We start from the raw sequence: 19788 nt of genomic DNA, 5'->3' as shown, positions 1-19788 counted from the left end.
TGAGCGCTCCCAGGTGAGCGGGTAAGAGTCTATCGGCTGGCTGGCAGGAGGTCTCAGGCAGGTATCAGGCAGGTATCAGGCAGGTGCCTCCTGATGAGCAGGCGGACTGGTCCATAGACAGACTGGCGGATACTGGTAGACAGACTGTCGGACCGCAGGGAATGCAAGCAGGTAGACAGAGCTGGAAAACAGACTGGCAACGGGACCTGAGGGCTGAAGCAGAGGTGAAAGGCTTTGCAACAACTTTGCTCGGGCACCTCCATTTTGGGGGAGGTGCCTTATATATGGGAGCTCCACCGCCAATTGGCCGGGGACTCCTTAGGACGGCGCGCGAGGCCCCTTTAAGAGAGAGGGAGCGCCCGCGCGCCCTAAGCACAGTGCCCGGGAAGCAGCGAGCGCTGCCAGCGCGGGAAGAGGACGCCGAGGACGGAGCAGAGAGGTGAGGGGAACGGCGTCTCTGCCTAGCAGGAGGCAGGGACGCCGATGCTACAATTATCAAGAGATTTTAGAGCAAAATGTCCTGCCCAGTGTAAGAAAACTTGGTTTGAGTATAAGCACATGGGTCTTCCAGCAAGACAATGACCCAAAGCACACATCCAAGAGTACACAGGAATGGTTGAAAAAGAAAAAATGGACTGTTTTAAAATGGCCAGCAATGAGTCCTGGCCTCAATCCCATTGAAAATCTTTGGAGTGAGCTGAAATCTGCCATTGGGAAAAAGAACCCTGCAAACATTCAAGAGCTTCAACAAACTGCAAAGGAAGAGTGGGAGAAAATTCCATCTGAGAAGTGCAAGAAGCCAATAGATGGCTACAAGAAACCTTTGGAGGCTGTCAGCAATACCAAAGGGTTTGCAACCAAGTATTAGTTAGGGGTGCCTTTATTGCTGCACATGCTGTTTATTCTGTTTCTTCTTTGAAATTGCAACATGGAAGTTGCAAAACAATGTTTTTTTGTTGTATTACTTTGGACCACTAATTAAAAAATACTGAGGATATAACTTTGGTACACTTCCATTGATTTCTTAAGATATTGTACAGTCTAAAAATGAAGGGGTGCCAATAATGGTGAGCAGCACTGTAAGACTGCAGTTCTAAATTTGATATGTAACCACTGAGGCCTGTGATTGTCTGCAGCAGTGACATGTCAGTTCAGCATGTCATCGATCCTGGTATGTAAAATAAAATCGCTGAACGGCACTGGAGTGGAAATGAGGTTTAAGAACTAAGTAATAAGTTCATAACATTTGCCGCTACTATTTACTTTTTTAACTATTCAAACAGTCCATTTTAGCTATTGTTTTTGTTTTATTATATTGCGGTGTATATGATAAAGAAAATAACATATAGAAACCCTAATGTTAATGGAAAAATTGCACAAAATAGTTCACAACTGAATTGTTCGTAATGAACATTCTGGGCTCAACATGCCATGCACTATTCAGTATATTATAATTATATAATTGCATTCCTTAAAACCGCATATATATATATACAGTACAGACCAAAAGTTTGGACACACCTTCTCATTTAAAGATGTTTCTGTATTTTCATGACTATGAAAATTGTACATTCACACTGAAGGCAACAAAACTATGAATTAACACATGTGGAATTATATACTTAACAAAAAAGTGTGAAACAACTGAAAATATGTCTTATATATATTTTGCTTTGATGACTGCTTTGCACACTCTTGGCATTCTCTTGATGAGATTCAAGTGGTAGTCACCGGAAATGGTCTTCCAACAATCTTGAAGGAGTTCCCAGAGATGCTTAGCACTTGTTGGCCCTTTTGCCTTCACTCTGTGGTCCAGCTCACCCCAAACCATCTCGATTGGGTTCAGGTCTGGTGACTGTGGAGGCCAGGTCATCTGGCGTAGCACCCCATCACTCTCCTTCTTGGTCAAATAGCCCTTACACAGCCTGGAGGTGTGTTTGGGGTCATTGTCCTGTTAAAAAAAAAATGATGGTCCAACTAAACGCAAACCGGATGGAATAACATGTCGCTGCAAGATGCTGTGGTAGCCATGCTGGTTCAGTATGCCTTCAATTTTGAATAAATCCCCAACAGTGTCACCAGCAAAGCACCCCCACACCATCACACCTCCTCCTCCATGCTTCACAGTGGGAACCAGGCATGTAGAGTCCATCCGTTCACCTTTTCAGCGTGGAGGAAGAGGTGTGCGTTTATTGGGACCATTATTTATTTGTCAACAGGACAATGACCCCAAACACACCTCCAGGGTGTGTAAGGGCTATTTGACCAAGAAGGAGAGTGATGGGGTGCTACGCCAGATGAACTGGCCTCCACAGTCACCAGACCTGAACCCAATCGAGATGGTTTGGGGTGAGCTGGACAGCAGAGTGAAGGCAAAAGGGCCAACAAGTGCTAAGCATCTCTGGGAACTCCTTCAAGATTGTTGGAAGACCATTTCCGGTGACTACCTCTTGAAGCTCATCAAGAGAATGGCAAGAGTGTGCAAAACAGTCATCAAAGCAAAAGGTGGCTACTTTGAAGAACCTAGAATATAAGACATATTTTCAGTTGTTTCACACTTTTTTTGTTAAGTATATAATTCCACATGTGTTAATTCATAGTTTTGATGCCTTCAGTGTGAATGTACAATTTTCATAGTCATGAAAATACAGAAAAATCTTTAAATGAGAAGGTGTGTCCAAACTTTTGGTCTGTACTGTATATAGATATATATGAAATTTTAAGGACAGCAAATAGCAGTTTAGCACCCCCTTTCTTAAATGACAGTAGTTTAATGTAAAGTGACAATCCTCAATGGAAAATTTTTGCACCAGGAAATTGTTTTACTAGTAAAATATATTTTCCTGGTTAGCATCTCTCTACCTACTGTATGAAGAGACTATAAAAGCAACCAATATATCTATTTTAGAGCCTACAAGGAGGAAAGAGCCAAAGCAACGGTTATTACGGCAATTTAACTGCCATCTAATACAGTAAGGGTTAGAATATATGGTGATATAGTAAAATAGCATTTCATATATATAGATTTATGGCATATTCACAGGATAATTTGGAGTTAGGTGTTTGTGACCATATATGTGTATGATAAATATGGATATAGGTGGGAATAATGGGTTGTTTCTTTTACTCTCAATAGTTCTTTATGGGCACTGTCATTTCCATGCATACGGGTAGAACCACGACTCTTTGGTGTTTCAGTGAGCAGACCACCTTACATTACACAATTTGATGGAGATTTTGAGGTATCAGTCATAAGACATACTGTGGCAGACAGAAAGTAAAATCTTTGAAGGTAGAATGTTTCTGGAGGTATCATTTTTAAGAGAACTAATGTGGCAGACAGGAACGGGAATCCCAAAAGTAGCATTTTTCTGGAGGTATCAGTCCTAAGAGAACCAACGTTGCAGACAGGAACTGGAATCCCAAAAGTAGGATTTTTCTGGAGGTATCAGTCCCAGGAGAACCAACATGGTAGACAGGAACTGGAATCCTGAAAGTAGGAAGTTTCTGGAAGCATATTAGTCCTAGGAGAACTAACATGGCAGACAGAATGTAGACTCTTTAAAGTAGGAAATTTCTGGAGATATCAGTCCAAAGAAAACTAACATAGTAGACAGAAAGAACTGTGAAAGATTTCTTGCATTAATGTTCTGTAGCACACTGTGATTGTCCTACTGTCATTAATACTGGGTACCAATAGGATATGGAATGAGACTTCTATGACATCTGTTCCTTACCACCAATTCAGTGAGTGACGTAGGCATTCCTATTACCAGATCCATAATCGTAGACCCTAAAACTAAGTTTTCAATTTTAGGCAGCGTTTAGTCTTGGAACTGGATAAATACTTCTCCTTCTTATCTTCATAAAACTGATCTAGAATACAGAATATAAACAGTTTATGTATGAGGGTGTCGCTCAGCTTGTTTTCTTTACACAGTTCATTTTCCCAGTCAAAATGATCTCGTTTACCATATGCTGCCCAGCATAATACCAGGGTCACAGGGGCAAGCATGTTTTATTTCCTATGCTGGGTAAGTGAGTCCTCCAGATTAGTCATGCTATTTTCTTTGGTGGAAATGACACCATTGAATTTAGGGAGAGATCTAAACCACATATGTTTCTCATTTAAGTGTATCAGTTTCTCACGGAGATATTGATGAAAATCAGCTGTCAGAGTACAAGTAATCATCATGCACCCAATTACTGGAAAGACAGAAAGCTTAGATTTTACAGCCCTGCATAACTGACTTCCATGGAGAAGGGGCCTCATTACATTTGTTCCTGATTTTTAGTAGCATTTGTTGCCAATAGTATACCGAAATCATACAGGCGATACAGTGCAAAGTCCTCTCCATTTTTATTATCCAGGTACTCTTATGATTGATCTCATATTTTTATTTTTTGATGGACCCAAAAAGTAGTTAAAATGGAACCTTCCCTTTCACAAACTTTGCATAAACAGTACAGTCGAATATATGATACTTTAATATATCCTATCAGAGAATTCAACCTCCTTCCCCACTTATAACACACGTCTTCCCTCCCCCCTGCCTCCTAAACTTGTCACCCACTCTTAAAAAATAGCTCAAATCCATCTTGCTCAGACAAGACAAAGCAGCAGCTAACTGCGGTGTCCATTATACTCTTTGGAGGGGTAAGAAGGAGCAGGAAGAGGAAACAGGTAGAGGGAGAAATACAAAGAATGAGGTTAACTTTCTAAGAAATCATTTACCTCACCCTGGAGCTGACTCATATACAGACTATTTACCTTTTCTGTATAATCTCCTACATGCTGACGCAGCTTGTCTCTGTATGTTAAAAAATGAATGAGGGCTAGGAATCCATACTTATTTGTTGTACGGTGTATGGCAGAGATCACTTCAGCTACCCTTCAACCAGTTCCTAGTGGATTGCAAATTAGCGATGGAGGGAAAACAAGTGGAAATGCAGGATACAAGTCATGTAATGGCAGAAATAGTATTATTCCTTATGAACACACTCAGGAAAGCCTATTCTGAAAAGTTACTTGAAAATTATACATATATTTGCAGGAAAAATCAACATCACTCCTTTGACTGCAGCTGTACATGTGAATTGGATGCAGTGCAGCCACAAATTGTGTCTCCAAACCACATATTTTGGGTCCTTTTATTCCTTAGGCTGGTTTCTATAAAAGCACATTTTTTTTTCTCTGTGATGTAAGAGTTGTATTTTGTCATCAGTGCCAATTGGATGTCTTCCCATTGCTGTACCATCTCCCTTCTCCCTCTGCTTAATTGAAACCATGAAAATCTTCAGCTGCATCCCCCTCCTCTCACCTCCTCCTAGTAAAATATTTCATGACTCTTTTGGTGACTGAGGAGGTTTATGAACATTTACACACAGCCAGCTGGGAACTACAAGGTGTTGGAAGCTAATTACACATCTATTATTGATTTTCCCATTGAAACACACAACTTTGATTCTCTGTCTTTAAACCTGTGAAAAAAAAAGAAACTAAAGGTTCTTTGGCACCAACCTAATAAACAAATGGTCAGTCTATCCCTCTTCAATGTTTAAGCAGGGAGATATAAACTTTACAGGGTCACTTATACAATAGACTAGAAAACTAAGTGATAATTTATATTGCAGATCAGATGTAATGACTGACATTTCCTGTTGTCATTTTTAGAAATAAAGAGAAGATAAAGTTGAAAATAAAAAAAAAAATCACAAAATAATTTTTACGGTTTAGGGGAAAGAGCTTATATTTACTAGTTAATTTTGTGGAAATTCTTTTTTAAAAATAGAACTGACTGTTAGAATACATACGTCACCCAGAAAATGGTGCGCTGCTTTAAAGAGCTGACTTTTTTAGTTGGCTTTGATGTATCATCAGATAATGACTTATTTTTTAAATTCGGTTGCAACATTGTTTTTACAGAACTTGCAGGAACTGTTTGTGTCAAATATGGCTGACTCAAGGGAAGTTTAAAAAGAAAAAAAAATAACTACAACATGTAAAAAATAGAGCAAACACAGTAGGTCAGACTTGCCCCCCCCCCCAAAAAAAATGTTCCAGGATCCTATCATCCATGTCATGGGCAACATTTTAAATGGTTTCAGACACATTTTGCATGTTTCTTAATTTTGGCGTAAAATAGCATACCATAGCCTTGTGGAAGGGGATATGGCTTAAAATGTGCCACTTTGGCATAAAATCTAGTCTAAAGTAAGCTAACAAAAGTAGGTATAAAATTAGACAAAAAGTGTCTAAAAATTTCTCAAAATTATCATGAAGATGTTTTTGCCAAAATACTGGTGTAAAATACCTTCAAATGTTACAAATTTGGGTGAAAATGTCCAAAGTGGGCAGACTTGGTGCAGAACAGGGAGTGGTGAAGCCCACCCAATAAAATCTGAGATGTTAACTTCCGCAAGAAATGTTACTCCAGTGCTACGTAGGCATATGCCAATGACAAGATGTTCCTAAATTATTAAGTGGCATACACCTCTTAGTGAATTACGAACATCTTACTGCTGCATGCCTCTCGTTAAGACTGGCGTGTACAATGATAGTCTTAATTAATTGGGCCCTTAGTATAAAAATATAAAATAGAATTAATAAATCCATCCGGTTATTTATCGTCTATAAACTTAAAGGTTCTCCAGGAAATTAAAAAAAAAAATAATAATAATTTATTAGGAATAAATTAATAAATACATTTCATTATTCATTTATATATTTATAACATTTCAGCTAGCGCACAGGCAGTTAGGTATGAGGAGAGAGAAAGATGGATGACAGTGGCACACACAGGCAGCAGAAGGCCCCTGTGCAAGAAAAGTATATAGGCCTTTTGCAATGGCTCATAATAATGCACAATTCCACCTGCTTTGGGTGTGGAAGTGGGCCCCTTCCCTCTTGCCCCAATGCTTTGTCTGCCCCGATGGATGGTATGAGATTAAAGCTGTGGAAATGTTGTTTTCTAAGAGTGTGTACAACTAGCGGCACTTACGGTAGACTTTGTTAGGAAACATCTTGCACAGATGGAGAGTAAATATAAAAATAAAAGTATTTAAATAATTATTTATGAATTTATTAAATTCATTAAATAGAAATTATGAATTAATTTTCTTTATTTTCCAGTGAAAGTATTTCAAGAATTTTTTAGGAATTTAATGACCTCTCATTAGGATAGGCCATCAATTTCAGATTGTTGAGGGTTCAGCTCACAGCATCTCCGCTGCTCATGTGATCTGCACCCTCTTTGTTGTTTACAAGGCACAGTTCCATTCACTGTACAAGTCCTTTTCAAATGAATGGGACTGAGCTGCAATAGCCCTACAAAATGTATAGTGCTGTGTCTGTCTGGTGAAGATGGAAGCAGACATAGCACATTCACGCCACATCATTTGAATCCCTCAATAAACTGACTGGGAGTTGAACCTCCTTGATCTGATATTGATGACTTATTCACAGTTTAAAAAATATATTATTATTGAAGCTAAAATTAAAGGGAATGTCAGTAAAATCAACACCTCCGAGCATCTAAGGATATGCATGTCTTTGAAAGCTAAATCCAATAATACCTTTATTATCTGCTATCTGTTGTTGCATACCCATGAAATCAGAATGGTAGAGCACTTCGTAGGCCTCTGCCTCCTGAGGTTCATTCTCCTCTAGCAGCAGCCTCTTTAGCTGGATTAATAGCTCACTGTCTGTGTAACATGAGGCACCAGACAAGGAAATCAGACAGTAAGCTATCAATCAAGCTAAAGAGGCTCGGGAAGTACTCTCTCATGCCCAATGCACTTAATACCTAATTTGTATTTGAATTAAAATGCTGATTTTTCAGAAATGCAGCAACAGATAAAAGGTATACAAGTAGCAATGAATTTAGCGTTCAAAGACCTGCATGCCCATATATGTAGTTGGGATGAGGTTGATCTTACTGACAGATTCCCTTTAAATACATGATGCATTCCCTTTAATATCAACTGCAGGGAATTCCTCCTTCAGTATTGGAGGAGCAATAACACAGTTTGTTACAATATCACCTGTTTCTCCAAGTTAAGGGTATCATTTAGGTATTTTTCTATTAACCAATGCTTTATAGAAAAAATAAAAAATGCAGATATGGTAGAACAGTCATGAGAATTAATCGGATATCTTTAAGAAACAAATAGCTAACACTGTATCAGAAGCACAGAGCCTCACTTCCACCATATGTTCTAGTGAATAACTAGCAGTTTTGCTTATCGGGACGGCCAAGAAATTATTTTAGATGCTTGTAACAGATGCTTTACAACAGACAAATGAGTCCCTAGGTTTTACAAATCCCATTGCTGTCAAGAATATATAGAAATATTAGCAACATTTGCTTTAATTAACAAGTGCGGAAAGACACTCTCATCTTTTTATGTGAAAAACACAGGCCATAAGAAAATTAAGTAATTGTTAAAACAAGGCAATTGTTGATAGTATAAGGCACCTTATGGTGATGATATTTATAGAAAATAGAATTTTAACCTTTTCATGCTGAAACTGGAATATTTGTCTTTAATCAATGGCCATAAGTGATCCATATTACAGAAAGAGCCAAGTGGTCTGTGCTGCACTATATCTGTAACTTCCATAGAGGTGTACAGGGGTAACAGAAACAGCACAGCATGGACTCTATGTGATATTCTATGGTATGTTATGTATGCTGGGGAACCACCAACAATGTGCTACTGCCAGGTAGTATTCAGCCCTTTCAAGCTGCACTGTACCATCTTATGCCTATTTCCAGTAGTAAGTGCTCCGACAAGACATGCCACAGTTTTAGGTAAGACATAGAATAAGTGATGTGATTGAACAGTGACGTCTTAGCTAATGAGAATATGTAAGATACAACCCAGGTCAAAAAATGCCTATACACAGTGACAATAGATAGACTTTTTATAGTTTGCGATACCATTCATTAGGAGCTAGTGTTTTGTGCCTATAATTTGTTAATGCACTAAGAAGCTGCATGCAGATGGCACAGACAAGCAGTAGAAAAAGAAGCTGTATAAGAGCAGAGAAATGCCTACACCACAACTAGGTAGCAAGTGGGGGTGAGTAGCACTCTCTGAAAAAGTCACAGTACCCCTGGTCTTAATGAAGGCCACAGCGAAGCATGAGCTGCAGTCTGTGCAGTTTGCCCATGTAAAGGAATACAACTATGGTGCAAAATTAAAATTTTTGCCATTGTGACATGTGAGACATTGAGATTTACCAGTCTAATGAAGATTAACCTCTTCCTGACATATGACATAACTGTACGTCATACTGATAAAGTTCTTCCTAACGTATATTACATACATTTACGTTATGTTGTTTGACAGGTACGTCAAGATGTGCCCACAAGATCTCTGTCGGGAGCTTGGCTTAGCTGCCTGCCAAGCTCCTGCTGTAACAGCTAGGACCATTGTCAGCACCATTTGTACCAATTTTATCCTCTAAATGACACAACTGCGGAGAGTCGATGGTTGTAATGCCGATGGGTGGTCATACGGCGATCTATGCTATGAATAAGAACTTCTTGTTCAAAATGCGTAAGCCAGCTTCCTATGAGTTTTTTAAACATGTTTTTTTCTTCTCATTTTTTTAATTTGATCCAATAAATGTTGGTTTTATTGTGAACTCACACAAGGACATGTTGCCAGATTTTCTCTACCTTGATATGAACTTTCCTTGCTTACCTCTGACATGAAGTCTTTATCCATGCACCACCCTAAATTGGATGTTTACTTTTTTCAACCTGCTTCTATCAGGGTGAGCTGAAAATCCTTTTTTTTCCTTTTCCAGGTCTGCCAGGCATGGTGGCCTGTTCAGCAATCCCATAAGCTGGATCTAATAAGTGACAATAACAGATCTAATGCATTGCAATACACATGTATTGCAATACATTAGAATAGTAAATAAACTACTTAGTATTAAGTCCCTCAGAGGAATGAAATAAAAAAGGTTAAAAAGTAAAAAAAGTTGAAAAAGAAATTGTAAAAGATTGTAAAAATAAAAAAACTCAGAATAAAGTACGATAAATTACAGAAAATGTTTTGTCATGAAAACCAACTTGTTATGCAAAAACAAAAAAAGTATATATATTTGGCATCATACAGAACAACCTGAACTGTAAAACTGTCACATTATTTTAACGCCTACAGTGTACACTGAGTGATGATGAGTTATATATACTGTATATATTGTGGTAATGCGACTCACTCGGCAGCTCACAGAGGTAGACACAGGAACATTTTTCTGCTGGTTTATTCAAACACGACATAAACCAGTGCAGGGTTCAACAACACAAATGTGGCCTTTCTGGCAAAAGTGGGAAACAAAAGATAACGTATAGCACAATCCATATGCAGGCAGGAATCCACCCGCTCAGGGTACAATCAACAGAGTCCAGCACAGTTTCCCATCCACACTTCTCTGGAGCTTTCTACCTCCAGACTCACAGACAGAGAAAAAAACTCAGTGGCAGGACATTTAACTTGCTGAACCACACCCTTGAGTTGGAGATATGGTGAGTGGCCGTCCCGCCCATCTCTTAAAGCCACTCACAAAAAAACCCAACCCTGTCATGGCCGATTAACCCTCTCAGCACACATCCTGGAGAAAAACTTCTGGGTTTTCACATCACGGCAGATAGCAATCTTCGTGATACATATCTTACCTCACCTACATTGCCAGTGACTCTGTCATAATATGTATGGTATATATGTAATTGTACCCAAACAAAACTGTCATTAATTTTACTGCATGATGAAATACATAAAAATAATTTGTGATTTGCTGTATATTTGTACATTCTGTCTCTCAAAAATAAGCCTAGAAAGAGGTCCAAAAATGTTATGTACCCCAAACTGGTATCAAGTAAAACGTCAACTCATCACACAAAAGCAAGCCCTCATATACTGTACCTCTGTTGGTGGAAAAATAAAAAAGTTACAGGCCCCGATCCACCTAAGTGATTACATAAGAATTTAAACAAGTTGCAAAATGTTTTACTCAAGTTTTGCTCATCTCTGCCAAAATGGGTAGACATGTGACATGTTATACTTTATATTAATGGTAAATTTAGGTTAATATGATTTACGTTTATGAAAATATATGAAATCTGATGAAAGTTTGGAAAGATTTGCCATTTTCAAACTTTGAATTTTGTGCACCTAAAACAGATAATCATACTGCACTAAATAGCTAATATATAACAATTATCACGTCTACTTTATGTAAGCTTGTTTTTAAAAAATGCCTTTTGTTTTGTTAGGATCTTAGACGGGTTTAAAGTTTAGTTGAAATTTTTCATTTTTTAACAAAATTTACAAAACCTATATTTTTACAGACCACTTCAGTTTTCAAATGAATTTCATGGGTCTATATGTCAGAAAACCCCAAACAAGACGCTATTTTAAAAACTTCATCCCCTGTAGTATTCAAAACCATATTCAAGAAGTTTGTTAAAGAGGTTGTCACTACTTTTACATTGATGGCCTATCCTTAGGATAGGTCATCAATTTCTGATTGGCCAGGGTCCGACACCCGGCGCCCCTGCCGAACAGCTGGTATCGGTGGCGGCGGCCGCCAGCCGAAAGTACTTACTTGTGGAGCTGGCCGTCTACTTGTAGTGGCTGCCGCAGGGTACTGCATGTCCATCTCCTAGGCGGAGCGCTTTTTGACTTTTGGAGTGCAGATTTTCATGGAATAGTTTGCAGACTCCATTTGTAGAGCCCCTAATTTGTCAAAACAGGAACACCCCCACCACCACCAAATTACCCCATTTGGGAAGTTACACCTCCCTGGGAATTAATCTATGGTGCAGTAACTATTTTGGTCCCACAGGTGTGTTCCAGAAATAAGAATGCAGTTGATGTTGCCAAATGAAAATTGCAAATATGCCGGCCTTGTGCCCATACATTGTGCCCAGCTCATGCTTCTGGAGATATGAACCCCATAAATTGTTAAGCGGGCTCTCACCACTATAGTAATGCCAATCATGTGGAAGCTAACTGTGGTTTAGGCGAAATGCAGGTAAAGGGGTATATGGATTTGGATACACAGATTTCACTGGATTTTTTTTGAGGGAAGTGTGGGGAGTCATGTGGATTTTCCAGATAATTTGAGGTGCCATTTGTATTTGTAGAATTTTAGGGTAAATAACTTTTCTTTATAGCTTTTAGGCAAAATTTTCATTTATCCTGTGCTGAGCTCTTACATTTGGGGTTTCTATCAATATCTGTGGAAAACATGAATGAGACAGAACCCCCGATGGAACCATTCACTATAATTAGGCAGATGGACTCATTTTAGACCCCTTCTGCTTTTGTTCAGGCAGTGCCCATTTTTTTAGAGATGCACAAAAGCGTATTTATCTCTTTTATGCAAGCCTAAACACCTGGGACACCACCAGAATAGAAGCACATGGAGTTAACAGAGGCCATTATGTCTCATTAAAATGAATGATACTGTCTGGGTTTTTATATGAATCCTATTTTTCAGAGATTTAGACATAAATCCAGATGTAGAGCTCAGGATAATTGTGAGTCGAGCCTTACTGAGATTTTTGGGAGGCAGAATAAACAAATAAACAGCAGTTTAGAATTTATTTTTATTTATTTTTTACACCATTTACTGTGCTGTATAAGTGACAAGATGGCTTTATTCTTTGGGTCAGTATGATTACAGGGATACCAGTTTTATTTAAGTTTTTATGTTTTCCTACTTTTACACACAAAACGTTTTTGATTTTTTTTGCCAAATAAATTATAATATTTTGCTTCACCATATTTTGAGAAAACTGGCCCCGATCTAGTTAAGGGGGCATATAGGGGTCAGACGCTCCTGTTTCATTAAAGGGTGCATGACACTTACTGAATCCACCACATCAGACAAGTGGCATTTGCCTCCATGCATCTCGCACAAATATTTCTTCAGTCATGAATGCCGTCGCTCGTCATGAATTTCGCTGATATCTTATTTTAGAGAAAACCATGTTTTTCTTAATATGTAAATGATCTGTTAAGCTGTACATAGCTCTCTATGAGAATTTGCCTCCAGAGCTGATTTTAAATGGAAGGGGGTGATCCCAGTGTTAGACATGTAGATCAGGAGCCTAACCTGTCAGTCATTACATGTCCCACACTGGGAACGCCACCTTTCATGTAAAATAATTTCTGGAGGCAGATTCTTAGTGAGATCTGCCCATTGATCTTAACATTTATATATTAAGAAAAACATGGATTTATCTGAAATAAGACATCAGATTGCAGATATCAAGGTATCATTTTAGTCAGCTTCCTATGACCTACATGTCCATACAGACGGCCTAGGAGGTTGATCCTACTGACAGATTTCCTTTAAATAACAAGAAATGCCATCTCAAAATCATTTCGGTATCAATTCCAAAAATGTTTGGTAATTGAATTGTCTTTGAACTACCCATGTGATCTCCTACAGTAAAAAATTGGATAAAAGACATTCTCCTTTCCAGACAGTAATAATTAAGTTCAAACAGGCACAATGGGTTACAAAGGCTGTGTCTTTTACTTGGCTAAGACAGTTATTCACATTTATTATACTGTTGTGTTTTATAATAATTGTGTGAGCACAGTATTATTATTGGTGAATTCAGGACCACACTTTGAATTGTACTCAATGCAATACCTTTTATTGATGTCCTCCTATTTAGTGTACTATACAGTGCCTTAATAATACAATGTAACAGTGTATAATGAATTGAGAACCATAATATACAAAACACAGAACACTATAGTGCCCAAATAAGAATGCTGTAAGTTGCCCTAACAATACTATCAGACTGTTTCCTAAATAACACAGCTCAAAATCAATATGGCTGGAAATGTAGCAATAAACTGTACAGCTGACAGTAGTTTAAGGCACCAAGTGTGGTCCAGCAATGTAGGCACCCAATGCCCAGGCAATTAATTCCTGTGGTACCTCCTACAGTAGTTACCAAGTGCTCTGTGCAACAGCACAATCTTATGACTGCACATAGGTGAATGATGCAACTGGTGTGGAATAATTTCTTATTTCCAAGGTAAAGAAAGGAACTTTCTGGGATTTTAGTGCAACTAAATGTTATTCATTTATTATTAATTTATTAATTAAAGGCGTCTTCTTAACTTACCGATTGCTGGAGTTCTGACCACTGGGATCCTCACTGATTCTGAGAACCTGGACTCTGAATGGAGAGGTGGTCGATCATGTGCACTGTCTCTCCTTTCTTAAAAGTAACTTGTCACCCGAAAAAAAATGCTATTAATCGGCAGATATGGGGTTAATGTTCAGGTTAATAGTATTACTAATCTGCCCGGCGCTCGCACTTAGCCGAACGCTGCAGGGAGAAAAGTAACTTTATTCCCCCTGCAGAGTTCCGGTTTCAGCCACGGGGGCAGCGTGGGATCTGGTTCAGTCACCGCTCTGAGTATAGAGAGCGACGGCTGTAACCGCACTCAGGGCCCTGGCTGATACTTCCTCTGCATTGAGGTCGGCTGTCAGCCAGGGCCGCCCCCCCATGCCTGAAACTGAATAAAATTCATTTTCTCCCGCAGGGTTCGGCTAAGTGCGAGCGCCAGGAAGTTAATAATACTATTAACCTGCAGATTAACCCCATGTCTGCAGGTCAGTAACGTTTTTCTGGTGACAGGTTCCGTTTAATGGGACCTCCAGAATAGGCAAGGACTGAGCTCGGCTGGTTTTTGACACTCTCTTAAGAATGAAAGGAGAAACCACCGCTCCATTCACATGAGGCTTTTCAGAGCACCAGTTCTCAGGATCTCAGGATCTAGTGGTTAAGGCATTCGGACCCCAAGCAATCAGAAAGTTATCCCCTAGCCCACAGATGGGGATACCATACAAACTTGAGAATACTACTTTAATCTTAAGAGTCGTACCCCTATGGCTCCTATAAAGGCCTCCCTGTTTCATTTGGAAAAGGCTAAAACTGAGTATAGATTGCAATGCCTGATTGTAATGGAAGTCCTCAGCCCACTTTCATCTTTAAGAAATAAAGCTGAGAGAAGACAATGTGAACCCAAGGAAGACAGCACAGCACACAACAGAACATAACAGTCTTTTTGCTCTAGTAATTGGCTGTGTCTCAGCAAAAAGACAATTGTAACTATAAGTAATTAGGTACAACTGAAGGATCACATTTACATGAGTCAGAACAAATCATTTCTGTCATACATAGATTGATAATTCTGAATGCAGCAATTTAGTCAATCAATTTTCAATAACAGTATTTGAAAATCTAGCATTTTTTGCAATGTATCTCATTTACAATGTATTTATAATGTGAGAAAAACAGGATAGATCATCAATAAAGTAGTGGTCAAACCCTTTAAAGGGGCTGTCCAGTTTTAAGCTACAAGTTACATGTGAATCCTCAAATCACGCACACTGTGAGTATTCTCCGGTGCCAGCACCAGGAGCGGGCAGGCATGTGACAGCGAGTATCCGATATGTATACTCCCGGCCACATTCCGATTAGACTGTTTCAGGCCTCGCTCAATACACTTGTATTGAGTGAGGCCGTGCCCATCTAGTCAGAATGTGACTAGGAGTATGCATAGCGCATACTTGTGGTCACATGACTGCACGCTCCTGGCGTCGGCACCGGGGAATCCTCACAGTGTGCGTGATGTCCACTACTTTGTTGATGACCTATCCTTAGGATAGGTCATCATTATAAGATCGGTGTGGGTCCGACACCTGGAATCAATATAAATTATTGGCCAACCCCTTTAAACACACAAATATGGTATGTCATTTCTTCTGTCTTAGGAGATCCTCAGAAAACCACTCATGTTTGTTGGCTTATATCTGTCCAGCTGCTCTTGTAGGTCCACCCATGTGTATTACATCTATCCTGTCTCCTTCCTGCTTGCTCAGAGAGTTGACCATTTGCAGGTCATCCAAATCCTCAAAAACATATTGACAGCAGTACACTAAGAGAAAGGAAACCTAAGAAATGTGGATTTATGAGCAGTAATGTCTAACATTCCTATAAGAGCTGTAAAAGGCTATACAGGAGCCTGAGGGCCAAATAAACATCCACAAAGTAAATTGAGAATTATTCTATTCTACTTCAAATTGTTTTCACCAACATTTGGATACTTTACTTATTATAACTCGGAATTCCCTTAATGGATAATATTTTACAGTTTAATAGTTAACCTTTTATTGCTCCTCCTATGACCACCTTTAAATAATGCTAATAGCAACCAAATGACTTTGCAATGAATAATAGGGAAATCATGCATTTTAAGTCTTGTGTAAAAGCTACTAATCGCTTTCCTGGGAGAGCCCTCAGGAAACTAGAAGACATCTGGTCCGAAAGTTCCACCCCACCGACAAAGGAGTTGTTATTCTCCAGCATGTAAATCCTTCTTGCACTTGACCTAACATGACTGCAGTGGATATGTCTTTATACTTAAACTGTAAAATGCAGTGGGCTGGGGTGGGAAAAGCTGGCTTGGTGGTCAAGTCAGGGCATTCAGAAAACTCCACCAAACCTATGACCTCTACAGTTTGGCTTGAAAGCTGTTAGGATAATCAATAATTTAGTTAACCCTTTCCTACCAATGCATAATGTTCCTATTTATAGTACATACCCCACCTTTTCCCCACCTCCTTTTCCCCACACATTGGCAGTTGTTAAAGAAGATCTGATTGCATCTTCTGACATGTCTGTTCTAGCAAATACTACTATTTCCTAAAAGGCAGTCGACTTGCTTTTGATTGCAACAACAAAGCTTTACTTACTGACCCCTACTCCAGCGTCGGTTCTCCACCGGTGCTCCTGAGGATTGTTTACAGTCTGTAGAGGTGATTGTGACCACTGCAGCCAGTCACTGGGCTAAGCGGCTCCTGCGGTCTACCTTATCATGTATTTGTAATACGGTCCAATGGCTCCTGTAATTCCTCTTCCGACTTCGGATATGGTGTACACATAAAAAGATGATTTTGTCACATTGTACTCACCCATTCAACTCCTAATGTTGTGTTGTCTTATCAGGCAAGTAAATAGTTGACAAACAGTCAAGAAGTTTTTATATCTTAGAATAAATGTGAATATTACAACCTAGTGATATGCCTTACACATGACATATATTAATGAACACATCATTTCTTGTTTTTTGGTAGAGATGTCAACCAGGATTTTACTACTCAGTGTCTGGACAATGTCTGCCGTGTACGTGCAATGGAAACTCGGAGAAATGCATGGATGGCTCGGGGTCCTGCTTGGTAAGATGATTTTCTGTATGATTTGAGGTTTGCTAGCGCAGTGTAAACATCTGTGTTTGTGAATTCATAGAGAAAGCTTCCCACTAAGCATCTGATGTCTATACATATGGCGACCAGACTTTCCATTATGTCAAATTCCTTCTCTTTTGTTGGTATTTTGCATGACAAGACTTGGATATTTTCAGAATAAGTGGAAAACTGCTAACAAATATTTGTTTCACATGGATAGTCATTCATCTAAACAGACATCAAGTACTGCTACAACTTCCCTGCAGCTGGCATAGCAGGAACATGTCTAAATGCTCACATATCAGCTGTTTATTGGGTTTTTTGGAATCAGCTAATCACTGCAGCAGCTAAGCTGCAGGGCAATGCATATTCTGGCATTTACTTGTTCTGTACGTAAACAATCTATTAAAGGGAATGTGTCACCACCCTGGGAGATATCAGACCTCTACTATTGGCATACAGAGTATAGAAAAGTAAATCTATACTTATCTGCATGGCCCATAGCAGAGGTCTGATTGCAGATAAATCTGGTTTTATAAAGTCTGTCTTCCAGAGGCTTGGCGTCCGGGGGACACCAAGCAAACCCCTCCTATCTGCTTACTATTCCCCTAAATCGCTGCCTCTGTGCTAAATTACCATATCCCCCCTCCCTTGCACGTCACACGGCCCTGTGACGTGCCCTGCTCTGCCTCCCCTCCCGCGCATGCGCAAAGCGTCGCTGCCATGGAGCGCTTTGTTTCCCTCCGGCCCCGTTTGGCTGCGCACTGCGCCGCAGCCTTGTATTGCGCAAGTGACGCTGAGTCACTGAGACTTCCGGTCCGCTGACAGTACGCAGCCAAACGGGGCCGGAGGTAAACAAAGAGCGCTCCAGGGGAGTGACGCTTTGCGCATACGCGGGAGGGGAGGCAGAGAGGACGCCAAGCCTCTGGAAAACAGACTTTATAAAACCAGATTTCTCTGAAATCAGACCACTGCTATGGGCCATACAGGTATCTATATATTTACTGTTCTATACCCTGTATGGCCTTAGTAGAGGTCTGATATCGCCCAGCAGGTATCATGTCAGTAGCACCTCTCACTGATGTGAAAGTTGAAGGCACTGAATAAATTGTTAGAGGGGTGGTCTGAAACCAACATTGATTAAATCCTAAATGTTTATCTCTTTAATTTAATAGCCTAATAGCTTTTCTAATATACTTTAAAAAGTCCCTATTGTTCCCTCATTATTCGACTCTAACTGCTTTTATTTTCTTTTACTTACTTCCAATTTGATGACATTTTATTTGAGAATCCCCAGTGCATGATGGGATACTCTAACAAGATGTCATCATGGGGCAGATGTCATCACTGCCGCAGCCTCCGTCCCCACCCTAAAATGAAGCGTCATCAGTGATGTCCGTTTCAGGGGCTGGGCTAATCCCTGCTCTGCTGAGCATGCTTCGGTTGTAAATTCCGACATATGCTCAGTACTAGCTCCCTTCTCACTGTGCAATATTCTTTTCAATGCACAGTGACAGTGCGCTCCCTCGCTGGCTCTGATGAGAAGTGACGAGCCGGCAAGAGTGTGCACTGTCAGTGTGCATTGTAAGGAGAGAACCCAATGAGAAGGGAGAACAGACACCAGCCTCGCCTCCAAAAGTGATGTCTGTATGGGGGGGGGCAAGACCGCAGCCTCCGCCCCCTGATGGCGTCCTGATTGAGTATCCTAGCATGTACTGGGGACGTTTGGTTTTATCTCTCTGATGTCTGCTCTAGCTAAATTTTCCCCTCTTTGTTTGTCTCCCTTGTTGTCTTTAGTTTTTAGTGGGGACTGACAATGCTCACACCCTCCCTATCTAGAGTCTAGCTCTAGGGACATACAGGGATTAGGTTTCCTGTTTGGCGATAGGTGCCGAACCTATATGGGGACGGTAGAACAGGTAGGGTGATATTAGATCTGCCTAGGGGTCTCCACTCCCCCTTTCCCTAGCGTTGGGCTACCCTCCCCTCATCCCTTCGTGTTGCACTTAGTCTTTCCCACACTGTGCGTGACAGGAAGAGAAAGAACTGCTCTGATGATGTGAGGTCAAAGAAAGCCAGAGAATTGCCTCCTGAGACAGGAGAGATCATCCGTGAGCTGAACAGGCAGGTGGTTAGCAACTACCTGCCGGTAAGTTCTTAGCCCCATAGCCAAAAATCCCAAAGTCCCAAATAACCTCTTTAACTCATCCTGCAGCTAACAATAGATAGTACAACACATAAGCAAGAGAAGGAAAATGGTGAAACATTTTAGATGAAACCCAATTGATAAAATGATGTTCAGCCGCAAATACAAGCATTTAGTTGAAAAAAAAAGTGTCATCATCATCAATGATTGTCAACCCCTTTAAGTTCAGAGGACTGCACTGCAGGTGTTTTTGTTATCTGCTGTTTGAAAGCTTTAGGGCATGTTCATAAGTGCACAGTCATTTTATACAGCGATAATTATAAATTATAATTTTTATTTCTATAGA

The 19788-nt window shown here is 40.0% G+C and overlaps 1 protein-coding gene across 1 annotated transcript in view; it reads left to right on the top strand.

Annotated features, from left to right (window-relative positions):
- LAMA4 (laminin subunit alpha 4) overlaps positions 1–19788 on the top strand; it is a 192251-nt gene that overhangs the window by 17021 nt on the left and 155442 nt on the right. The window contains exon 2 of the mRNA XM_073675872.1: positions 17186–17287. Within this exon, the coding sequence (XP_073531973.1) occupies positions 17186–17287 (102 nt within the window). The remainder of the gene's footprint in view (positions 1–17185; positions 17288–19788) is intronic.

The sequence above is a fragment of the Phyllobates terribilis genome, unplaced genomic scaffold (assembly GCF_046119375.1).
Source record: "Phyllobates terribilis strain yellow unplaced genomic scaffold, ASM4611937v1 Scaffold_3__8_contigs__length_932513732, whole genome shotgun sequence".
Lineage (NCBI taxonomy): Eukaryota > Metazoa > Chordata > Amphibia > Anura > Dendrobatidae > Phyllobates > Phyllobates terribilis.
The sequence above is the reverse complement of the archived record's forward strand: the minus strand, read 5'-3'. Positions and strand labels throughout refer to the sequence as shown.